A 19,443-nucleotide genomic window follows, 5' to 3' on the forward strand; every position below is an offset into this window, starting at 1 on the left:
TTTACAGCTTGTGGCATGCAAGAAGACAAACATGCATCCATGGGCCATTGTGGACTATGTCACTGCTCAGTTTACTTTGAAGCAACAAACAAAATCACACCTTGCAACAGTCATGCAACGGAAGGTGAGGGTTTTGCGGTAAAATGCGGTCACTTAGATTTGTTTTATTATCTAAGTATATAATCCGTCTTCGTGAAGGTTTCACATGCTCCTGAATAAAAAAATGTGTGTTCTGTTCAAGTGCTGTACCTGGCTATCTGATTCTGTTGGCTGGTTTTGTTACTTATTTCTTGTGTATCTTTGCTAATTTTGTCTGTCTCTGAGAGGACTTCTGTCGAAATCCTCAGCTATCACTGTAGATTGCCTGTTTCCCTTTCAGGTCTGTCAAGTTTAGCTTTGTGTGTTTTCGAGCATTGTTGTTTGGTGCATATGTGTTTAGAATTTCATGTCCTCCCGTTGGGTGGATCCTTTCGCAATTATGCTATAAACTTTGCCCTGAAGTCTACCTTATCTGAAGTTGATGTTACTTTTGGGAGAGGAGTGACCTGATGTCAATTTTCCCATCCTTTTCCTTTCCGCCTACCCATGTGGTTCTTTTGGAGCATGTCTTCTGTAGATAGCATTTTGTTGGATCATGATTTTTATTGTTGTTTTTGTTAATCCACTCTAACCTGTTGGAAGTCAATGTCTGAGCCTCCTGCATGGCCTTGCTGGTTTGGGCACGGTGGGATCACAGTTTTCCATTGTGTTTGGCTACCATGGTTCTCTCTAGGATCATTTTAATTGCTGGACTTTTCCTTTCCTGGCCCCTTGGCTAGAGGAAGCAGACTTTCCTTGTCGGTCCTCATGGGTGCTTCTGGGTTCCACTCTCCCCAGCTCCAAGTCTGGGAGACTGAGACAAAAAGAAAACCCAGAGAACTCACCATGGTATGTGCCTTGGACCCCAGGGTTCCTGGCTGGGTTTTATCTTTTAGTGTCATCTAATGTTTCCCTCTGCATAGTATTCAGGGCTTTGCTGTGCTCAACAGGAGACATCCCAAAGCCTGTCCCTCCATGTCCACTGCAGATTTCTTCTGCATTTTATTTATCTGTCTGTCTATCTAACTATCTATCTATTTTGGTACCAAGATTGGACCCAGGGGTACTTAACCACTGAGCCACATCCACAGCCCTTTTTATTTTTTTATTTTGGACATGGTTTTGCTAAGTTGCTTAGGGCCTCACTAAATTGCTGAGGCTGACCTTGAACTTACCATCCTCCTGTCTCAGCCTCCTGAGCTGCTGTCTGCACTGTTTTTGAAGAGCTGTTTCTCTGGGTACAGACTCTAGACTCTAGTGTTTTTTTCTCTCAGTACTTTAAGGAGATTTGCCATTATCTTCTTAGCTGTGTTACTTCCTATGAAAATTTCTCTAACCTTGCTTTTGTTCCTTGATGTAGAGTGTGTTGGGCTTCTTTTCTGATATTGAGCAATTTAACCATGCACTCCGTGGTATGACTGAGCTGCATGTATCTTGTTCTTGGGGTTCGTTGGGCTTTTTCCCAGTCCTGGGGGTAGAATGCAGGGCTTCGTGTGCTAGCCTCCACCACGGAGCTGCACGCCAGCCCTTGTGGACCTTCTTGGGTCTGTGGCGCCTACAATCCTTCTCCAGACACAGATGACAAACCCTAGGTGGCTGTTAGCTTGCGTGTGCCTGTCCCGCTGCTGTTCCTTGAACACGTGTCCATGTGCTTGGCCACCAGCCATGGAAGCACTCAGCCCACAGGGCTCCGATTTGAACACTCTGGGGCATGATGCACATGCTTTCCCGAGTCCAGGGCCCACCCATTTCTCAGGTGCTGCCCCGGGGTTACAGGGAAGGTGTCCTCGGGAAGAGTCTGCAGTGTCAGCAGCGCAGGCGTGGAACCAGGCAGCCTCGGGCTGGTCCTCCAAGCCGCTGGCCACGCGAGGTGAGTGTTATTTTCCATTCTGAGCCTCTGGTGTATAAATGGGGTGGTGAGCATACCTGCCTGCTGTGGCTGAGGCGTGGATTAGGTAGGAAAGTGTCAGCATGTAGTGAAACACTAAAGGGACTGTATTATTTCGGTTGGTGTTTTTCTTTAGTAAACTTTATTTTGTAAAATACTTTTGGGTTTACAGCAAAATCGAGCCAATGGTCCGGGGGTGTCCCACAGGCCCCACCCCACATGCACACTCCCCTTCCTTATCGACATCTCACGCCAGAGTGGAGCGGTCTCTAGAGTTCCTGAATCTATGTCAACGTGCTGTCACTCAAAGTGCAGAGTTTCCATCAGGGTTCACGCTTGGTTTTATACATTCTGGGGCTTTTGACAAGCAGACGATGACAGGTGACCACCGGCATAGTACCGTGGAGAGTAGCTTAACTGCTGCAAATCCCTGTGCCCCTCATGGTCATCTCCTCCCCCAGCCCTGGCCGCCACTGATTCCTTGACTGTCTCCAAGTTTTACCTTTTCTAGAACATCGTATATTGGAATCGTACAGTTTGTGGCTTTTTTTGCAGACTGACTTCTTGATATGCATTTAGGTTTCCTCTGTGTCTTTTATTGGCTTGATAGATCATTTCTTTTTAGCCTTGAATGATTTCCCATTGTCTCCATTCACCATGGTTTACTGACCGACCCACCTGCTAAAGGACATCTTGATTTCTTCAAAATGAGGGCAGTTACGGATATAGCTGCCTTCAATATTTGTGGGTGGGCTTTTGTGGGGACATGAGTTTGCAGCTGCTTTGGGTAAGGTCTAGGGTGGATCTTATGGTAGAATATGTCTCATTTTCTAAAAAACTGCCGGCAGTTTTTTAGCATGGCAGTGGTAAAGCACTTGCTTCGCATGTGTGAGGCCCTGGGTTCGATCCTCAGCACCACATTAAAAAAAAAAAAAAAAAAAAAAAAATAGATAAAGATACTGTTTATCTACAACTAAAAAAAAAAGATTGCCGACTCTCCTCCGGGGTGGCTGGAGCAGTCTGCATTCCCAGCAGCAGTGACTGAGTCCCTGCTGCCTCGGCCTCACCTGCCCTGGGTACCGTCAGTGGTCTGAGTTCTAGCCATCTTTAGGGGCCTGTGAAGGCGTCTCACTGTTGCTTCAATCTGCCATTCCCTGGTGACATGACGCTGATCTTTAGACATGCTGTTTGCCGAGAGTGTCTGTCCAGTGAGATATCTGGTCAAGGCTTCTGCCCATGTGTACACGAGGTTGCTCCTTTTCCTGTTGCTGAAGAGGTTCTTTATGTATCGTGGGGCTGCGGGGATTTTTTTGGATCATTGTTTTCTGAAGAGCTTGGAGGGCTTCCTCGAGACCTTGTGTTCTAGACCGTAAAACACACACACAGACACAGAGAGAGAGACACACACACACACATCTCTCTTCTCTCTTTTGGAGGGAGGTGGAGAAATGATCTTCACCTGAAAACAAAGGAAACAGACCCGACGCTCCTGTAGGTTGCCTTGATTGGAAGGAACGTCAGGCTGCCTCCGGAGCAGACTGCGGCCTCCCTTGGACCCTGCCCTCAGAGGCTGGGATTGGCTCACGTGCCTGTGTATCAGGAGTCACTGGGCCTCTGGGCATCATGGGAATCTGTGGGTAAGGAGGGCCTTGCTGTCACCAGTGGTGGGGACCTCTCACTGGAGCAACTCCCTTCAGCTACCAGGGAACTGTGCTGGCTTGGACCACTGCCAGGTGCAGCTGCCCCAGAGTGTGCCCCCACCAAGCCAAAGGGGGTGCCCTCTGATCTCCATGCCCTCTGACCCTCCCCAGGCTCCTATCATGGGATTCATTTTCAATTTAATTTTTTTTTTAACCTAAGCACGGATTCTTTTGCAAGTAATTTTAATTCTCTATTTGAGGAGCGTGCAGCCCTGTGGCTGTGTGTTCCTTTCTAAGATAAAGGAAATGATTGTTTTTAATGCCGATTTGAAAGAGAGTGGATTCCCGCCAACACTTCCATTCCGAGGAGACGAGCACTGCACAGCCATCCCCGTGTGATGGAACTACATCCTGTTTCCATGACAACTGGCACTCACCAGCTTGCCTGGTGAAACAAGTGTTGGGATTCTTTCTTTGATAGAAGATTTGACCAAACACTGGGGTTCCAGTTTCTTAATTCCAATAATTCAGTTTCCTTGGAACATGGGCTGGTTTGGAGAGAAGCCCATTTTAGAGGTCAATCCACCTTCCCAAGCAAGGGAGAGGACTTGCCGGCCAAAGCCTTGGGAGCACAGGAAATGGAGGTGCTTTCGCAAGTCATGAGCATTCCTAGTGTCTTCCAGCTGAATTAAATCATCAGAGATGATGCAGCAGCTTGTTAAGAGGCTGTGTGATTCTGCAAAGCGTGAATCAGTTGCTCATCTCCATCCGGACGGCACCAGCAGAAGGCTTGTTCCTTCACTGGTGATTTACACCTTGCCTTCATGGGTGGTTCGCACTCTCCAACAGCTAAATTCCGAGTCTTGCAAGGAGTATGGTTTTATTAATGATTTTCTCTCAGAATGAAAAATAGAAAATTCCTTGCATCGGTTACCGTGCTTTTGCAAAACCTGAAAAAAATACGGTATTGCATTTTATTGACAAGATTATATTTGATCTAACAAAACATCTTAGTCCAATAAGATAAGAAAAACATCCACCTTGGGCATTTGAGGGATGTATGGCAGTCAAGTCTTTGTGGCTGGGACTGAAATACCCAACAAGAATAAGTTAGAGGAGGTGCTGTTGGCTTTGGCTCGTGGTTTCAGAGGCTCCGTCCATGGCTGGCTGGCTCCAAGGCTCTGGGCTCCAGGTAGACAGCGCATCATGGTGGAAGGGCGTGGAGGAGGGCAGCTCCTCAGCTCATGGCAGCTGGGAAACAAGGAGGGAGGGACGGGGAGGGCCTGCAGGGAGGACAGACACTTCCCTTCCAGGATGCATCCTGGTGACCACCTTCTGCAGCCACGCCCCACCTCCTACAGTCCCCGCCCCGTCTGACCCTTCACACTAGGAGGATGGATTCGATCACAGCCCTCACGGTCCAGGTCCAGCCATTTCACTGGGGAATATCCCTGCAGTCACACAGGAGCTCTCAGGGGACACCTTATGTCCACACCATAATAGGATGATAGGAGGCTGGAGCCACGTTTAGGAGAATTCAGAGTGTAGATCTGAGGAACCTGGTAGATGTTGGAAGCACAAAGTGAGTCTGATCTACCTCCAAGGACACCGTCAGTGACAGTCAATATGGGTGGCACGGAAGTGCGAAGTCACCCGTGGGGCACCGTCCTCAGTTAGAGCCCGTGTTCTAGAACAGCACTTCCAGGTCAACATGGGCATATGTTTAGCCTCAGGGGATACCATGCTGTGTCCCCACAAATGCTAAGATCTACTTTCAAAGAAATACCATAACGTGCAGCCGAACCTCAGGGCCCCGTATGTAACGATGGAACCAGACAAGACGAGACGGAGGACCCACGGCACCTGTCTGTACTGGGAGGGTCCCCCGCTGCTGGTGGCGAAAGGAGAGGGACTTTGGCTTCTGTTTTTATTTTTGCTTGTTTGTTTGGGGGAAGAGCCAGTTTATTGATGAACACACAGTCTCTCCTTTAAGCTGACTCAGACACAGAGTGACCTGAAACCATGTATCCATCTCAAGCAACAAGGTCTCCCTGCCCGGCCTCCTCTGCCGCCTCTTTCACATTTCTGTGATATTCTCTTGCATGGCTTGGAATGATTGAATATGGTAGGTGAAATTAAAAGAAAATAACAGGTCCCTCGTGTCCATGACCAAATAAAGCAAGCACTATTTTCTGTCACCTCTAGGACACCCTTGAGAAGCAGCAAAAATGGAGGTGTGAATGGTCCCTGAGTGGGAAAGCCAAACCCCATGAGGACAGGGATTTCCTCCTCCTCCTCCCCACCCCCCTCCTCCTCCTCCTCCCCCTCCTCCTCCTCCTCCTCCTCTCCCTCCTCCTCGTCAGCCTTCCCCTTCTCTGCCTCCCTCTCCTCCTCCTCCCCCTCCCCCCCACCCCCTCCTCCTCCCCCTCCCCCCACCCCCTTCCTCCTCCCCCTCCCCCCACCCCCTCCTCCTCCCCCTCCCCCCACCCCCTTCCTCCTCCCCCTCCCCCCACCCCCTCCTCCTCCCCCTCCCCCCCACCCCTCCTCCTCCCCCTCCCCCCACCCCCTTCCTCCTCCCCCTCCCCCCACCCCCTTCCTCCTCCCCCTCCCCCCACCCCCTTCCTCCTCCCCCTCCCCCCACCCCCTCCTCCTCCCCCTCCCCCCCACCCCCTCCTCCTCCCCCTCCCCCTCCTCCTCCTCCCTCCCCCTTTTTAGACACACATGACAGTACAGTCCATTTGGACATATTATACAGACACGGGGTATAACTTATTCTAATTGGAATCCGTTCTTGTGGCCTTACACTGGTCATAGGTCTAACTTATTCTAGTGTCTTTCCTATTCCTAGCCTCTCTCCCTTCCCTTCATTCCCTGGTCTCTAATCCAGTGAACTATCCCGCCCTCCTGCCCCTCCCCCCAGTGTGTGTGTTAGCATCTGCATAACAGAGAGGACATGCAGCCCTTGGTATTAGGGGACTAGCTTATTTCCCTGGACATATTATTTCACTTAGCACGATAGTCTCCAGTTCCACGCATTGACCAGCCAATGCCATGATTTCATTCTTCTTTATGGCTGAGTAACATTCCATTGTGTTTACAGACCACACCTGATCCACTCATGTGTTAGATCCATACCTTAGCTACTGTGAATTGAGCTGCTCTAAACACTGATGTGGCTGTGTCACTATAGTTCACTGATTTTAAGTCCTTTGGGTATAATAAACCAAGGAGTGGGACATCTGGGTCAAATGGTGGCTCCATTCCAAGTTTTCTGAGGAATCTCCACGCTGCTTTCCAGAGTGGCTGCACCAATTTGCAATCCCACCAGCAGTGTAGGAGTGTGCCTTTTCCCCCACGTCCTCGCCGACACTGATTGTTGTTTGTATTTTTGATACTAGGACAGGGATTTTGTAACTGCAGGGGTTTCTTTGTCCTAAACACTTGTAAAGTGTCTTCCTGTTTCCTAATGTAGCACTTTGCACAGTGATGAGGGCTCTGAAAAAATCATGCAGTTTGAAAACAAACAAACAAATGATGTGGCTTCGTTTTAAAAACTCTTTTCCTTTCTGATGGTGCTCACCAGTTGACAGTAGCTTCTCCCGTTGTGACCTACTCAGCTTAAAGAAACAAGCGACATGTAAGGAATTTCCATCGGGGCCTCCGTGAAGGTAATATTCTGGAAGGGCTCCCACTGCAGGAGCATTTCTTCATCAGCTTCTCCCAGGCCTGCAAAGGTCAGCTGCACCCCAGGGAGCTCAGGCTGGGCATGCAGTAGGGACAGACAGTACAGGTGGCCACGCGGTCACTTCCTGACATTTTTCTGAGTGAGTGGATGTTTTCTGCATGAGTGTTTCTTTCTTTTGTGAATTTCCTAAAATTTCCTCTTTTTATGATGACTTTTCCCTTTAAAAAAGCCAGTGGGGAACGCATATGTGGGTGAGAGGTCTGGAGTTCTGTGTTGTTTGTTGTGCTGTTTGTTTTTGGTTTTAGTCCCGAGGAAGGGCCATTAGCCCCGCCAAGGCTGCAGATGCCCAGGCCCCGGGAACGTGACTTCTCTTTCTGTGAACTTCTGGGTGGGTTCTTTGTATCGGTTGTTTGTCGGGGTCTTGGTAGACCTTGGACCCGGACCTGTCCTAAGGAGGGATGTTCTTGATGGTGCTTTGCTCCCCCAAATTGTCTTAGATATTAGATTTTAGTGCAAAAGAAGAGAGAGTTAAAAAATGAGTAGGAGCGCTTGCTGTAAAATGTCCAGGGGACCCCCCCCCCCACCACCATGGCTCTGCTGTCTTACCTCAGCCTGGTCCCCCTGTGCCAGGACCTCAGGACATGAAGCCAGGCAGGCAGTGCTCTGGGGACCTGCTCCTAGCTGACCAGCCATTCCAGGTTGCCCAGGATCAGGGGTTTTTCTGGACTTAGCACTGGGACCTGGGCCTCCAGTGTTCGGAGCAGGACAGCGCCAGGCTGCCTGGGAGGGCTGCCTCTGCTACGCACTCTACAAGCTGGTCTCTGACTCCCGTGGCAGAGAAGATGCAGGGTCGTCCCCACAGGATTCGCAGAAAGAAAGCTATGACCAACATCATGTGACATGATGCGACTGACGTCAGGCCTCACCATGTGTCCCAGCCGGCACCCTGACACACCCACTGTGCAGCCAGGACAGGGGACCCAGAGGGTGGATTCCTCCAGACCATCACTGCCCAGCGTGGGCTCAGGCACGCATTTTTAGACTTTCCTCAGATCCCAGTGCTTCCCTACTGACCATCTTTCCTTGCCTTTTAAAACTTACTGAAGGGCACCTTGAGACCTGCCAGCCCCGTCACCAGCCCCCATCACCTGCCCACTGATTGCCACACCTCTGTTTGCTTGGCTGGACCCCAGATATCATTGACCACCTCTGCATCAGAAGCCAGTGACCAGCAGAGGGTGGTGACGGAGGGTTGTGCGTGATGGACGCGGACCCTGGGGACAATCTAAGTGCCCAGCAGAGGCGGTCCCGAGGACCTCGCTCACTCAGAAGTCTGAGAACGGCCGCAGACCCAAGGCAGACACCGTGGTGACCTTCCATAAGCGAGGAAGAGCGTGGTCGCTCCCCAGGGTTCCCCGCCAGGGAGAGGGGCTCCTGGGGACAGGAGTGTGGGAACCTGCTCGGCCACGGCTCCAGGATTCTCTGGCCTGTCCTGCAGTGGATCTTTCCTCAGTCCTTGGAGAAGCCTAGAGAATGTGGACACTCTAGAAGAGAAGTTCTCGGGCGAGAACACGGAGGTGGGAGTGGAGTGTGTGGCTTCGTGGGGGCAGGACCCTGACTGTCTCAGGGGTTTGGGGGGTGGCGGTGGGGCCAGGCCTGCCCAGGAGCTCCTGTTGGGGCAAGGCCGAGGATGGACACTCCCAGGAGTGGGGCAGATCTGTTTGGAAATATCTTTATTTCCAAATTATTTCCCTAGGTATATTTTTCAAGTCCATGTATTTAACATATACGTACGTATTTCCAAGTATATGTGAATATGTCATATTTCTACACACACACACACACACACACACACGCACACACACACACGCACACACACCCCAAAATGTATTTGGAAACGTGCCTGCAGCTGCGTTCTCGAAGGTGTGTTGCCGTGGGCAGGACGTTGCATGCTGGACTGGAGATTTCAGCCCTCAGGCTTTGAGGACAGATATATGTCAGGAGTTGACCAAACAGGCCGTCCACGGCGAGGAGAAAGTGGCAGAAGAGAAACAGGAGAAACTGGAGACAGTCACAGGCTCCTCTGGGCAGTCAACTTCTGCTGCCTGCCCAGATCACTTCCTGATGGCGGCGGTGGCACCAGCTGTGTGACCTGCCTGTGCCAGGCGCGGGGGGCTGCAGAGATGAGGAAGAGAGGCCGCGTGGGAGAGGGCACCGCCTGAATCCGGTGGAGGCTTGGGCTGGGGAAGGGCCACCCATGCACAGTGGAGGCAGCAGCCGGTGCAGGTGCCCACAGCCCCCGAGCGGCATGGAGTGGCTTGTCCAGGGGATAAAAAGGCAGGAGAAGCCCACCCTGTGGGCACTGGAAGGACTTCAGCCAGGTCCCTGAGCTGTCAGAAGCCAGTGTAGCACATTCTAGGGCTGGTCCATCTGGTGCCTGGGCACTACTGTCCTGGCCATCTGTCCAGGCTGGAACTCAGGTGGGGGGCCAGGGTGGGGGGCACCATGGGAATGAAGAAGGAAGAGGGGTGCGGGTCAAAGAGGACGAGGGCCCTGAGACTGACGGGGGGATGCCCGTGAAGAGTGGGACCACTGAGGCTCCCTGCCCCTTTGCCCAGGGACCCTGTACAGCCAGCTTCCTCCCTGAGCACGCTTACCCCATATTACTTCCTGGCTCGGGACTCCACCTTCACGGTCTTTGGGATCCAGCTAACAGGGGTGGAGCTCTGTCAGTGTGCAGCTTGCAGAAAGAGAGCCCTGGCTGCCATCTCCGTGTCCCAGACGGAGGGCCCTCTACTGAGCGTGGCTGATGACTTCCTGGGGTCGCAGAGCTAGCTCACAGAAGAAGCTTGTTTGACCCTGAGATCCGTCTCCCTCCAAGCAATGGTGCGAACCCACACTGCAGGCTGCCCTGACACCCCCAGTGTCCCCGGGACCGACCTCCCAGCCTTCAGCTTGGGGCTGACCTGCTCTGGCTCTGCTGGAAGCCTGCGGTCCCCCTCCCCGTGCCTTCTGGCGCTGCTATCTGTCGGGGACATGGTGTCTGCCATCTAGCGGCCACTGCCTTCTTTTCTCTTGAGAGCTTTTAACAGAAAGGAAAACAGAGTTCCCACGGAGAAGCCAGGCCTGCGTATTTATAGCATCACACCCTGTAAACAGGAAACTTCCAGGCTTAGAGAAGGAGCCCCGGGACACACTGCCAGTGGGTTCCTGCAGCCGTGCAACAGACACCGAATCACCACATGCACCTGCAACATCAGGCCCCAGACAGGGGGCTCTGTCCTCCGCCTTAGTCATGCTCACTAGTGAATCTCTCCAGAGCCCACACAGGGACGTCTGCCTAGCAGGCATGTGCAAGTGTGTACTGGATGTGGAATTACTGACCGCCCAGCATTCACTCTGTCCTTACTGCACACCATGCCTTTGAGATGAATCTTTTCTCTCTTTTTCGGATATTAGGGATTGAACCAGGGGCACTTAACCAGTGAGGCATATCCTCAGCCCTTTTTTATATTTTGTTTTGAGATAGGATCTTCCAAATTGATCAGGACCTCGTTGCTGAGGCTGGCCTTGAACAAGACATCCTCCTGCCTCAGCCTCCTGAGTTGCTGGGATTACAGGCTCGCACCACCGTGCCCAGCTACATTTCTCTTTAAATCTTAAATGACGGCTTTGGAAATCTGGACTGTCAGTTGCCTGTTCCTCAGGTGTGGGGACTGAGGTGCAGAGAGCATAAGGATCTTGCTAGGCTTGGGAAGCAGTGGCTTTTGGCTTGGGTTTTCCATTGTGGAGACTGGGTGTGTAGGCACTGTTCTTGTGCACCTTGCTGTGTGCCACTTTGTGTATGTGGCTTTGCCACCCAGTAGACAAGAGTAGAGTCCCCTCTGGGAGACCTCCCACATTTCCCATGCCTGTCTGACTACGGAGGGCAGGTTCCCTTCTTGCAGTGCTGCGACAGGTCATTTTAGTGGAGGAAAGGTTACCAGCCAGCTCTATGGCTATGGGGCTTGCGTGGCGTCCCTGAGCCTCAGCTTCCTGATTGCTTGAAGGCGAAGACCAAGTTGGGATCCCTGCCTTCCCATCCAGCTCCACCGTTCTGTGTTCCTATGACATCCCAGGGAGCAGGAGGAGAGTGGAAGACAGAGGACCACTTGTAACTAGGCAACCAGCGCCCGCCTCACCCATGTTGCCATGGTGATGGTGAAAGTTGGGCTGATGGGATTACCAGCTCCTGCTAATTGCACATGAGCTCTCAAGGTCTCTGTCTCGGGCTTGCTTGCTCTGACTTCCTCCTTTTCTAGGAACTATGGGGAGACCTCCTCCTCTCCTCCCTGTGCAGCCTCCCCAAGGTGGCCCGGATGCACTGGAGTGGACCTGGAAATGGAGGCTGACTGTGCCTCGGAGTGACTGTGTGACCTTGAGCAGGTTACCCAGCTTCTCTGGGCCTCCGTCTCCTCAGCTGGAAAAATAAAGGTGTTGGAATAGTGATGCCTGGGTCAGGTTCTTCCTGGATCTCCACTCCTTTGATGCCTAGGGAGCATGTCAGGGGAACAGACCACACGGTTACTAGGCAACCAGCAGGCACCCTGCCCAAGTTGCCTTGGTGACTGGATGCTGGAGGGGAGGGAGTCGCTGCTGCAGCTAATTGCTTAATTATTTATGAGTGCCTCAAGTCCTTCTTGTTGTTTCCCTTGCTAGGGGCTGTGGGGTCACCTTCTCCTCCTCTCTCCTGCCACCCCAAGTCGTCTGTGTGGCGTGTTATGCAGTGGGGGAGCGCCCCGGCCTGGACCTCAAGCCGCCCACCTTCTAGCCCCGCCTCCCTCCCTAGAGCTGTGGCCTCAGGTAAGTGGCCTTGCTGCTCTGGGCCTCAGTTTCCTCGTTTGTCAAGCCGTAGGTTTGCTCAGGGGATCTCCAAAACCCCTTCCTACCTGGAAACTCAGATTCCTGCCGTCCACTTGCAAAGTGGGGAAGATGAGGGAATTTTCCAGACTTGTTTTCTTTTAATGATGCTAAAGAGCAATAAGAATAATTAAGTGTCTTACCCGTGCCGAGCAGGAAGGGAGGAGAGTGCCCCTCTGGCTCCCTCCTTGCCTTGGCCATGTAGCCCTGGGATCTGCCCTCTTTTATTAGCTTTAGATCCTTTGTATTTGATTTCATTCTAGACCACCAACTTCCCAAACAGCCCAGGAGAAGGTGCATAGAGGCAGTTAGGTGACTCTGGTAGAATTAGGAATAAATATCAAAATAATGGTGCTTCCGCCTTGGTTCATCCCGATGTTCTGCTTGAGTAGCAGATAGAATTTTGAGCCTCCTGGAGGCCAGAGCGAGAACAGAAGGAGTCACTTAACTGCTTTTCCGTAGAACTGTTCCTGTGTCTAAGCTCTGAAAAGAATTTACCCTGGGTCCCCACTTTCTTTTATAGAAACCACAGAGAAAAAGAAATTAAAAGGGTCCTTTCTTGCCGAGTGCATTGTTAAAGCACCTGCAGATGAATCAAAAAATTTGACAGTTTGACTAGGTTCTTCATCATCCGAAAGCAACACTTCCTTTACCCATGCCTTAGAAATTAGATAAACATCACTTAGTGAGTCTAAGCTTTCACAGCTGACCATTATTTATAAATCAGCTGCATGTAAACCCCTGTACCCACTTTGCACAGCGGCGTGGCAGTATGCATCGAGTGTCTCAACGCAGCCAGCAACCCTGCTTCTCCAAACGCATCCTGAGACAAATTCATTCTGATCAAGAGAGACATAAATATAAAAATGCTTATGTGGCATTATTTACAAAGGAAAATGTCTCTAAACTGTATTCATGTTGAAGGCTACGGGATTAAATCATATTACTTCTTTACAATGGATTACTTTGCAGCCCTTAAGAGGAAGTGGATGTTTTGGTGTGGAAAATCTTCAAAGAATGTTATCTAAGAGAAGAAGGGGCACCCTAGGTATTAAGTGCTTTTATTTCTATTATTAAAAAGATAGAGATACAATTTATGAATCTAGATATGTGCTTTTAGGTACCTACTTGCATTTTTTTTTTTTTTTTCTGGAAGGAACCTATTAATAGCAGTTTCCTCTGGGCAGGAAGATTGAGAGTCTTGAGAGGAAGGGAGACCAACTAGTCATGGCTCATTTTTATTATCTGGACATTAGCTTCCAGCAGTTGAAAGCCTGGACCCTAGAGTCTTTGAACACCTGTGTTCAAATCCCAGCTGTATCATTTACTAGCTGTGTGACCTTTAGGTTAACTTAACCTTTCTGTTCCTCATATGTAAGAAGGGTGAGTAACACCTTCCTCATTGGATTGTTGTTATTAGACAAAATGAAGAGGGTAAAGTGCAGAACAGCCTACATGATGCCACAAACACAAAGTTTTAAGGGAGAAATTGTATCTAACCAGCAGAGCCCATGATTTCTACGGAAGGGCTTTAGAAAATATGTTGCTGCTTCTGGCATCTTAAGTTGCTAAAAGGTTACGCTGGAGGCAGGGACTACAAAGTGCCCATCCTGTCTCCATTGACATGTTATGCCACCTTGGCTACTTTTTGGGGAGGGCACTACTCTGGATTAAGGATAGCCTGTCCTTTTAAGAAGTCCCTGAACCCATTTCATTTTCCAGTTGCTCTCCTACCCCCTCCCAGTGGACGTTCAAGTCAGGAGCAGAACATGCCCTAGGCCAGGTGGAAAATCTATGAGTGGAAAGCTCCACATTCTCAGCTCAAGGACAGAGAGGAACTGTCCAGAAGTTCAAGGTCAGAGAGCATGTCCACAGCCATGTCGCGGGCAATGTGTGAGTTCATATGACTCTGCTTTGTTTTTGAAAGAGAGAAAAACAGACCTGGGCAGGGCTATAGTAGGAGGGTCCTCTTACCTGGAGCCCCGGAATCTCATGGCAGAATGACACCCCGGGTGTGCAGAGGCCCAGGGAGCACAGGGCTCTGTTCAGAATGCCCTGCTTTCCTCCTCCTTTCTTGCCTATGCTTTGGGAAAGGGCTGGAGTACTTTGACTCTGAGACCCTTCTTGGAAGTTGGCCGCACTTGGGTCAGGTTGGAGGCGCTCTCTGTGGCCACATAGTGACTCCAGCGAGGTGGGGAGGAGGCTCTGGTCCCTTCAGATCTGCTGAATTAGGAGGCTCGCTGTCACCATGTGATGCAATGTAGAGCTGGTCTGCTACACCTCATGCCTGGAGTCAGTGGTCCGTCTGGTCCACCCTCTGTCTGTCGGGCCCTTTGTCTCTGCCCTCTTGGGCACCGGAGTCTCTTTATCCATTTGGCCATTGGTCCCTGCTCTCCATCTATCTGTCACATCCAACTGTGCCTCCATCTGCCCTTGCGTGCCTCCACCCCTCCTTCCTTCCTCCAGCCATCTGCCAGCCTCCCCGTCCATCCTGTAGACTGCGGGTGTGTCTATCTGTCCCAGCTCCTCTGCACCGTGGGAGGCTGAGCCTCCATCCAAGGGTCCATCCTGGCCTCCATCTGTTGTAGCCTGCCTTTCCATCCTGCTGACCTCCTGCGGGCTGCAGAGCCCTCCCCTGGCCTTTCCTGTGTCCCTCACTCCTACGGGCCACGCCACGGTCGCTTGGGTTGCGGGGAGCCTCAGCAGAATTGCCGGCACCCAGCGGGGGCCTGCCTTTGGAGGGCGCCTGGCTGGCGGTGCCCTGGCTGGCGGCTGGGGTGCAGCCTGGTCCGGCTGCCAGGGCGGGACTGGGCTGCAGCGGGTGGTGGCGGGCCCTGCCCTGGCCCTGGTAGCGAAGCCCTGGTCCGCGGGTAGCAGGCGGCCGCTGCCCAGGTCTGGCGGAGCTCGGGGCGGGGCGGGGCGGGGCTCGGGGCGGGGCTCGGGGCGGGGCGGAGCTCGGGGCGGGGCGGGGCTCGGGGCGGGGCTCGGGGCGGCCGGGGCGGGGCTGGGGCGGGGCGGGCGTCCGGGTGACTCAGCGGCGCTCCCGGGTCCGCGCGCCCGCGGCCTGGCAGGCGGGGCGCAGAAGATGGCGCTGCCCCCGGCCGCCGCGCCCCCCGCCGGGGCCCGGGAGTCGCCGGAGCCGCCGGCCTCCGCCGCCGAGCCTCCGGGGCTGCCCCCGCCGTCGGCGCTGCGGCCCGAGCCGGGCGGGGTCCCTCTGCACTCGCCCTGGACCTTCTGGCTGGACAGGTGAGGGGCGCGGGCGCCGCCGCTTTGTCTCGGCCGGAGGTGGCCCGGCCGCCGCGCCTCAGCGCAGTCCACAAGTTTCGGCCGCACCCCCTTCGCGCCCCGGGCCAGCGCCCAGGGACCGGACGGGCGAGCGGGCGGAGGGTCCTCGGCGGACCGCGCTGTCCTGCTGCCCCGGACGCCCCCGGAGCTGTGGCAGCAGCGGGCAAAGTTGGCCCGCCCGGTGACAGCGCGGCCGCGGTGACACCTTCTCCTTCCCGGTCCCCCGCCTCCTGCGGAGCCGCCGCGCGCTGGGATTCCACCGGGAGTCACCCTCCCCTTGCCCTCAGGGACAGCAGTAGCCCCCTCAGGGGCAGCGCGCCTGCCGCTCCTCAGAGAGGCCCAGAGTACCGCTGGCGTCTGCCTGGCAGCCCCCTCCTCGGCGCCCACCTGTCCAGCCCAGTCTCCTTCGCGGCGCTCAGGAGGACGTGGGCAGCCGCGACCTTGTTTATCTCCAGCCCTCAAGGCCTCCCCGCAGCCAAGGGTCATAGAGCAGGGCTTTTTTTGGACGCTTGAAAAAATCCCAGGACCTAGAACTGTGCCTAGGGACACGGGAGAATGCTGAGAGGGAATAGCCCTGGGAGTGCACAGCCCTTCCCTGGGTCCCCCTCCTCCCCACCTCGCTGGACCCCTCAGGGTGGACCCCCGAAGCCTGTGGAAACTGTGCTGGAACTGGGGGCTGCAGGGGGCAGGGGTCACAGGGCCGGGGAGAATGTATGCGATGAAATTTTATGAGACAGTTCCACAGAAGACACAGCTGTGGTGTTAAAGAGCCTTATGTGAACCCGCGGCAAGATTTTCAGAAAGTGGCATGTCACTTTCTAAAGACAAACAGGGTCCCTTCTTCCTAGTGGAACTAGCACCCTCTTGCAGCCAGTTTGTTTTCTGAGGACCCAAATTTGTTGCGGGTGGGGGAGAAATGGAGTGAGTCTGGTTTTCGAAGCATTTTCACTTTCGCTATGGGGTAATGGGATGGCGGGGCATTGGCTCACAACAGGAGTGGTGTGGGCACGCTGCAGCGGTCCCACCAGGTGCCTTCACTTTCCAAGCTGGGCTGTATTCAGGCTGTTTGGTGGTACCTGCCTTCTTCACCTCATCAAACCTCCACCCACGTCCTAAATTTTGGATGCCGAGGACCCCATGAAAGAACACGAAGAAAGTCTCTTTTCAAGCAGGTCAAAATTCAGTCTACACAACAGAACAACACCTTGTCGGAATGGTCCAAGACTTTTAGTATCCTATGACCACACACAGTTTTTAAGAATTTCTAGTATCTTTTAAGATAAGAATACGGAACTTTAGCGAGAACCCAAATGGTGTCTTTCCTACTGCTGATTTGCCCATTTTTTTTTTCTCTGAAGTCAGTCATCAACTGAAGTATGTTACTGCCACACTGTCACATCTTTAATAGAAACAGCCATGTTCATTTAGAAGTCATAATTAGTTTCCTCGCTGTGCATATGAATTCATTTTGCCTAATCAATCATCTCATGATTTTTATTGGACTTTTTTGATTTTTCGGGGAATGCTCTGTATTTATGTGGACTGCTCCCCCTTCCCCTGAGGACTGTAAACACACCATGTTCTAGGAGTTCATTTGTCACTCTCCTAGAAGTAACATTTGCAGAGCCTGGAAGGTTCTCAGGAGAGCCTCTCTGGGCCACCCTCACTGCAGCGCTGCCCAGTTAACCTCGGGGGACCTCCGTTGTGATTCTGTAGCGTCCAGCTACCTACCATTCCCCCTGCGTCTGCCTCCCGGCCTGTCCTGCGTTCCACTCTGCTGTGTGGGGAGGATGAGCAAGTCTGGGCCTCCCCAGTCGTCTGGGCACCGAGTAGGCAACTCAGAGCCTCTTGTGAGGGTTCCCTGAGGGCACTGACTGCAAAACCCCAACAGGCGCCCAGCCTGGAGGAAGTGCTCAACAACTCCTGACCCTTAACTTCATGCTTGCCAGGATCCCAAGTTACCAGCTCCTCCCACACCCCTCCAGGGTCTCGGGAGCAACTTATGAGAATTCAGTAGGAGAAAGGCAGCAGGCTAAGTTCCTAGATTCACTGCCCCCCCCCCCCATTGGAGATGCTTCATCAAAGTTATTTGCATTTTCAAATAACTTTAAGTAACGCTTGGGGTTTTTTGTTTGTTTTGTTGTTGTTGGTTTTTTAAATATATTTTTTAGTTTTTTTAGGCGGACACAATATCGTTATTTTTATATGGTGGTGAGGATGGAACCCAGTGCCTCACGCATGCCAGGCGAGCGCACTACCACTTGAGCCGCATCCCCAGCCCTTGTTGTTGTTTTTGTTTGTTTTAAGGGAGAGGTTTAGGATGAAGCATTTTGGATTGAGATAGAGGATGAGGGTGTTTCTCCTGCATTGCTGATATTTCTAACCCAGCCCTTTCTGGATTCTTGGAGGCCACTCTGCTTCCTGTGTGTTTCCCTGGTACCCCCTCCTTCTGAGTTCTCCCCGTAGATTCCCCCGACTGGGACCTCAACTCCACCTGAAGCCCCCCCCCCAACTGTCCTTGTGGACCCAGCTCCTGCTGCCTGTCCCAGTGGGTCTAATGCTCTCCCACCTAACAGTGCGGAAGTGCCTCCTCCATTCCTGCTCCTCTGAGCTCAGGCAGGAGAGATGGCGGCAACTCCATCCCCCAGTGCTCCATCCCAGATCCTGGAGTCACCTGTAACCGCTGCACCCAAAGCAGAAGCCAGAAGGGTCTCCCACAGCCACAAGCTGTGCTTCCTGCTCCATTCACACCTGCCTGCTCCCATTCCCCCTCTCCCCCACACTGACCCCTGGCTGTCCCTCCAGCATCCCCTAAGACCTTTGCCAAGGTCCTCCTGCTGCCCAGAGCTCCTCCCATTGCCCTCGGCTAGGTCACTTGCCCTGCGAGGCTCTGCCCTCCTGTGTCTGCTCCCCAGAACTTCCCCGACGTCACGGCCCATACATGCTGACATTCATTCTCTCTGTGGAGTTGCCACCATTTGTGGTCTTCTGTCACTGGGATGTCAGCCTGAGGCCACCAGGGTCTCACTCCCTGATGCTCGCTCCTCAGCCTAGCCCTGCCTGGCACGGGCCAGTTTTCAAGGTGTTGAACGCTACCCTCAGCACTGCTGCCCTTCCCAGAGGTGACAGGGGCTCATTGCACCCTGGTGATGATTCGCAGGTTACCTCCTCTAGCCCCGGCTCCCTTCCGAGTTCTGAACACTTCTGAGAGCCAAGGAAGTCCACCGATGCTTTAAATGCCGTCCTGGTGATCAGTGACCGAGCGGCTTTCTCTGCACCCTCTTCCTTTTCTGCCACCGTGTGGCTCAGGCCCACCACACCCTCTGCCTTCCATTTGGTCCATGAATGTTCTGTCCCAGGTGTCCTGCTCTGACCTGTCCATGACCCTTTAAAACTTGCCCAAGTCAAAGCCATCCCCTCCTGTGTCTGTCCCTGTGTTTCCAGACTCTGGTCAGCACCAGCCTCGTTGCCCACAGCCTGCTGGGCTACCTGCCTGCTTCCCAGCTCTTTCCTCCTCCAGGGCCCTGACCGGGCTAGCCTGGCTGGCCGTCCAGCAGGGTCCACCTGCTGTCGCTGTTCATAGCCACCTCTCTGCCACTCAGTGGAGTTTAACTGTCACTACTGCGGGTGTGTGGTCCAGGTGGTGGAGGAGGGAGGATTCTGGACCTGGGCCTCTATCTGAGCAGCTCTGAGCAGTGGTAGGACGTTATAGACACCAGCCATATTAATTGGAAGAAAAAATTCACTTTTTTTAAGGAAAATCACAGATTTACAGATTGTGGTGGAAATTCACAGATATCAGTGTTTTAAGGGTGCAAGCCACGTGACCTAGCCCTCGCCAGCTCCCACACACCGATCGGTCTGTATTTCTGGGGAGGCGGAGCCTACAGCAGACCTCTGGCCCTTTTCTCAGCTGAACCGTGGACTTGGCAGCTAGTAAAGTTGGACTCGTGAGGTTCCTGCTGCTT

General features: G+C 53.0%; 1 protein-coding gene across 2 annotated transcripts in view; it reads left to right on the forward strand.

The window, feature by feature from the left end:
* Positions 1 to 19,443, forward strand: part of Eif4e3 (eukaryotic translation initiation factor 4E family member 3) — a 55,887-nt gene that overhangs the window by 11,670 nt on the left and 24,774 nt on the right. Inside the window, exon 2 of one of the 2 annotated variants that reach the window (XM_076841082.1) lies at positions 11,990 to 12,133. Coding sequence is in view for 1 of the 2 variants with exons in the window: in XM_076841081.1 (XP_076697196.1) it covers positions 15,276 to 15,436 (161 nt within the window). In the remaining variant the exon portion in view is untranslated. Of the gene's footprint in view, positions 1 to 11,989; positions 12,134 to 15,237; positions 15,437 to 19,443 lie in introns of those variants that run through there. The other variant, XM_076841081.1, reaches the window with a different exon arrangement.

Source organism: Callospermophilus lateralis, chromosome 20 (assembly GCF_048772815.1).
Source record: "Callospermophilus lateralis isolate mCalLat2 chromosome 20, mCalLat2.hap1, whole genome shotgun sequence".
Classification (NCBI taxonomy): Eukaryota; Metazoa; Chordata; class Mammalia; order Rodentia; family Sciuridae; genus Callospermophilus; species Callospermophilus lateralis.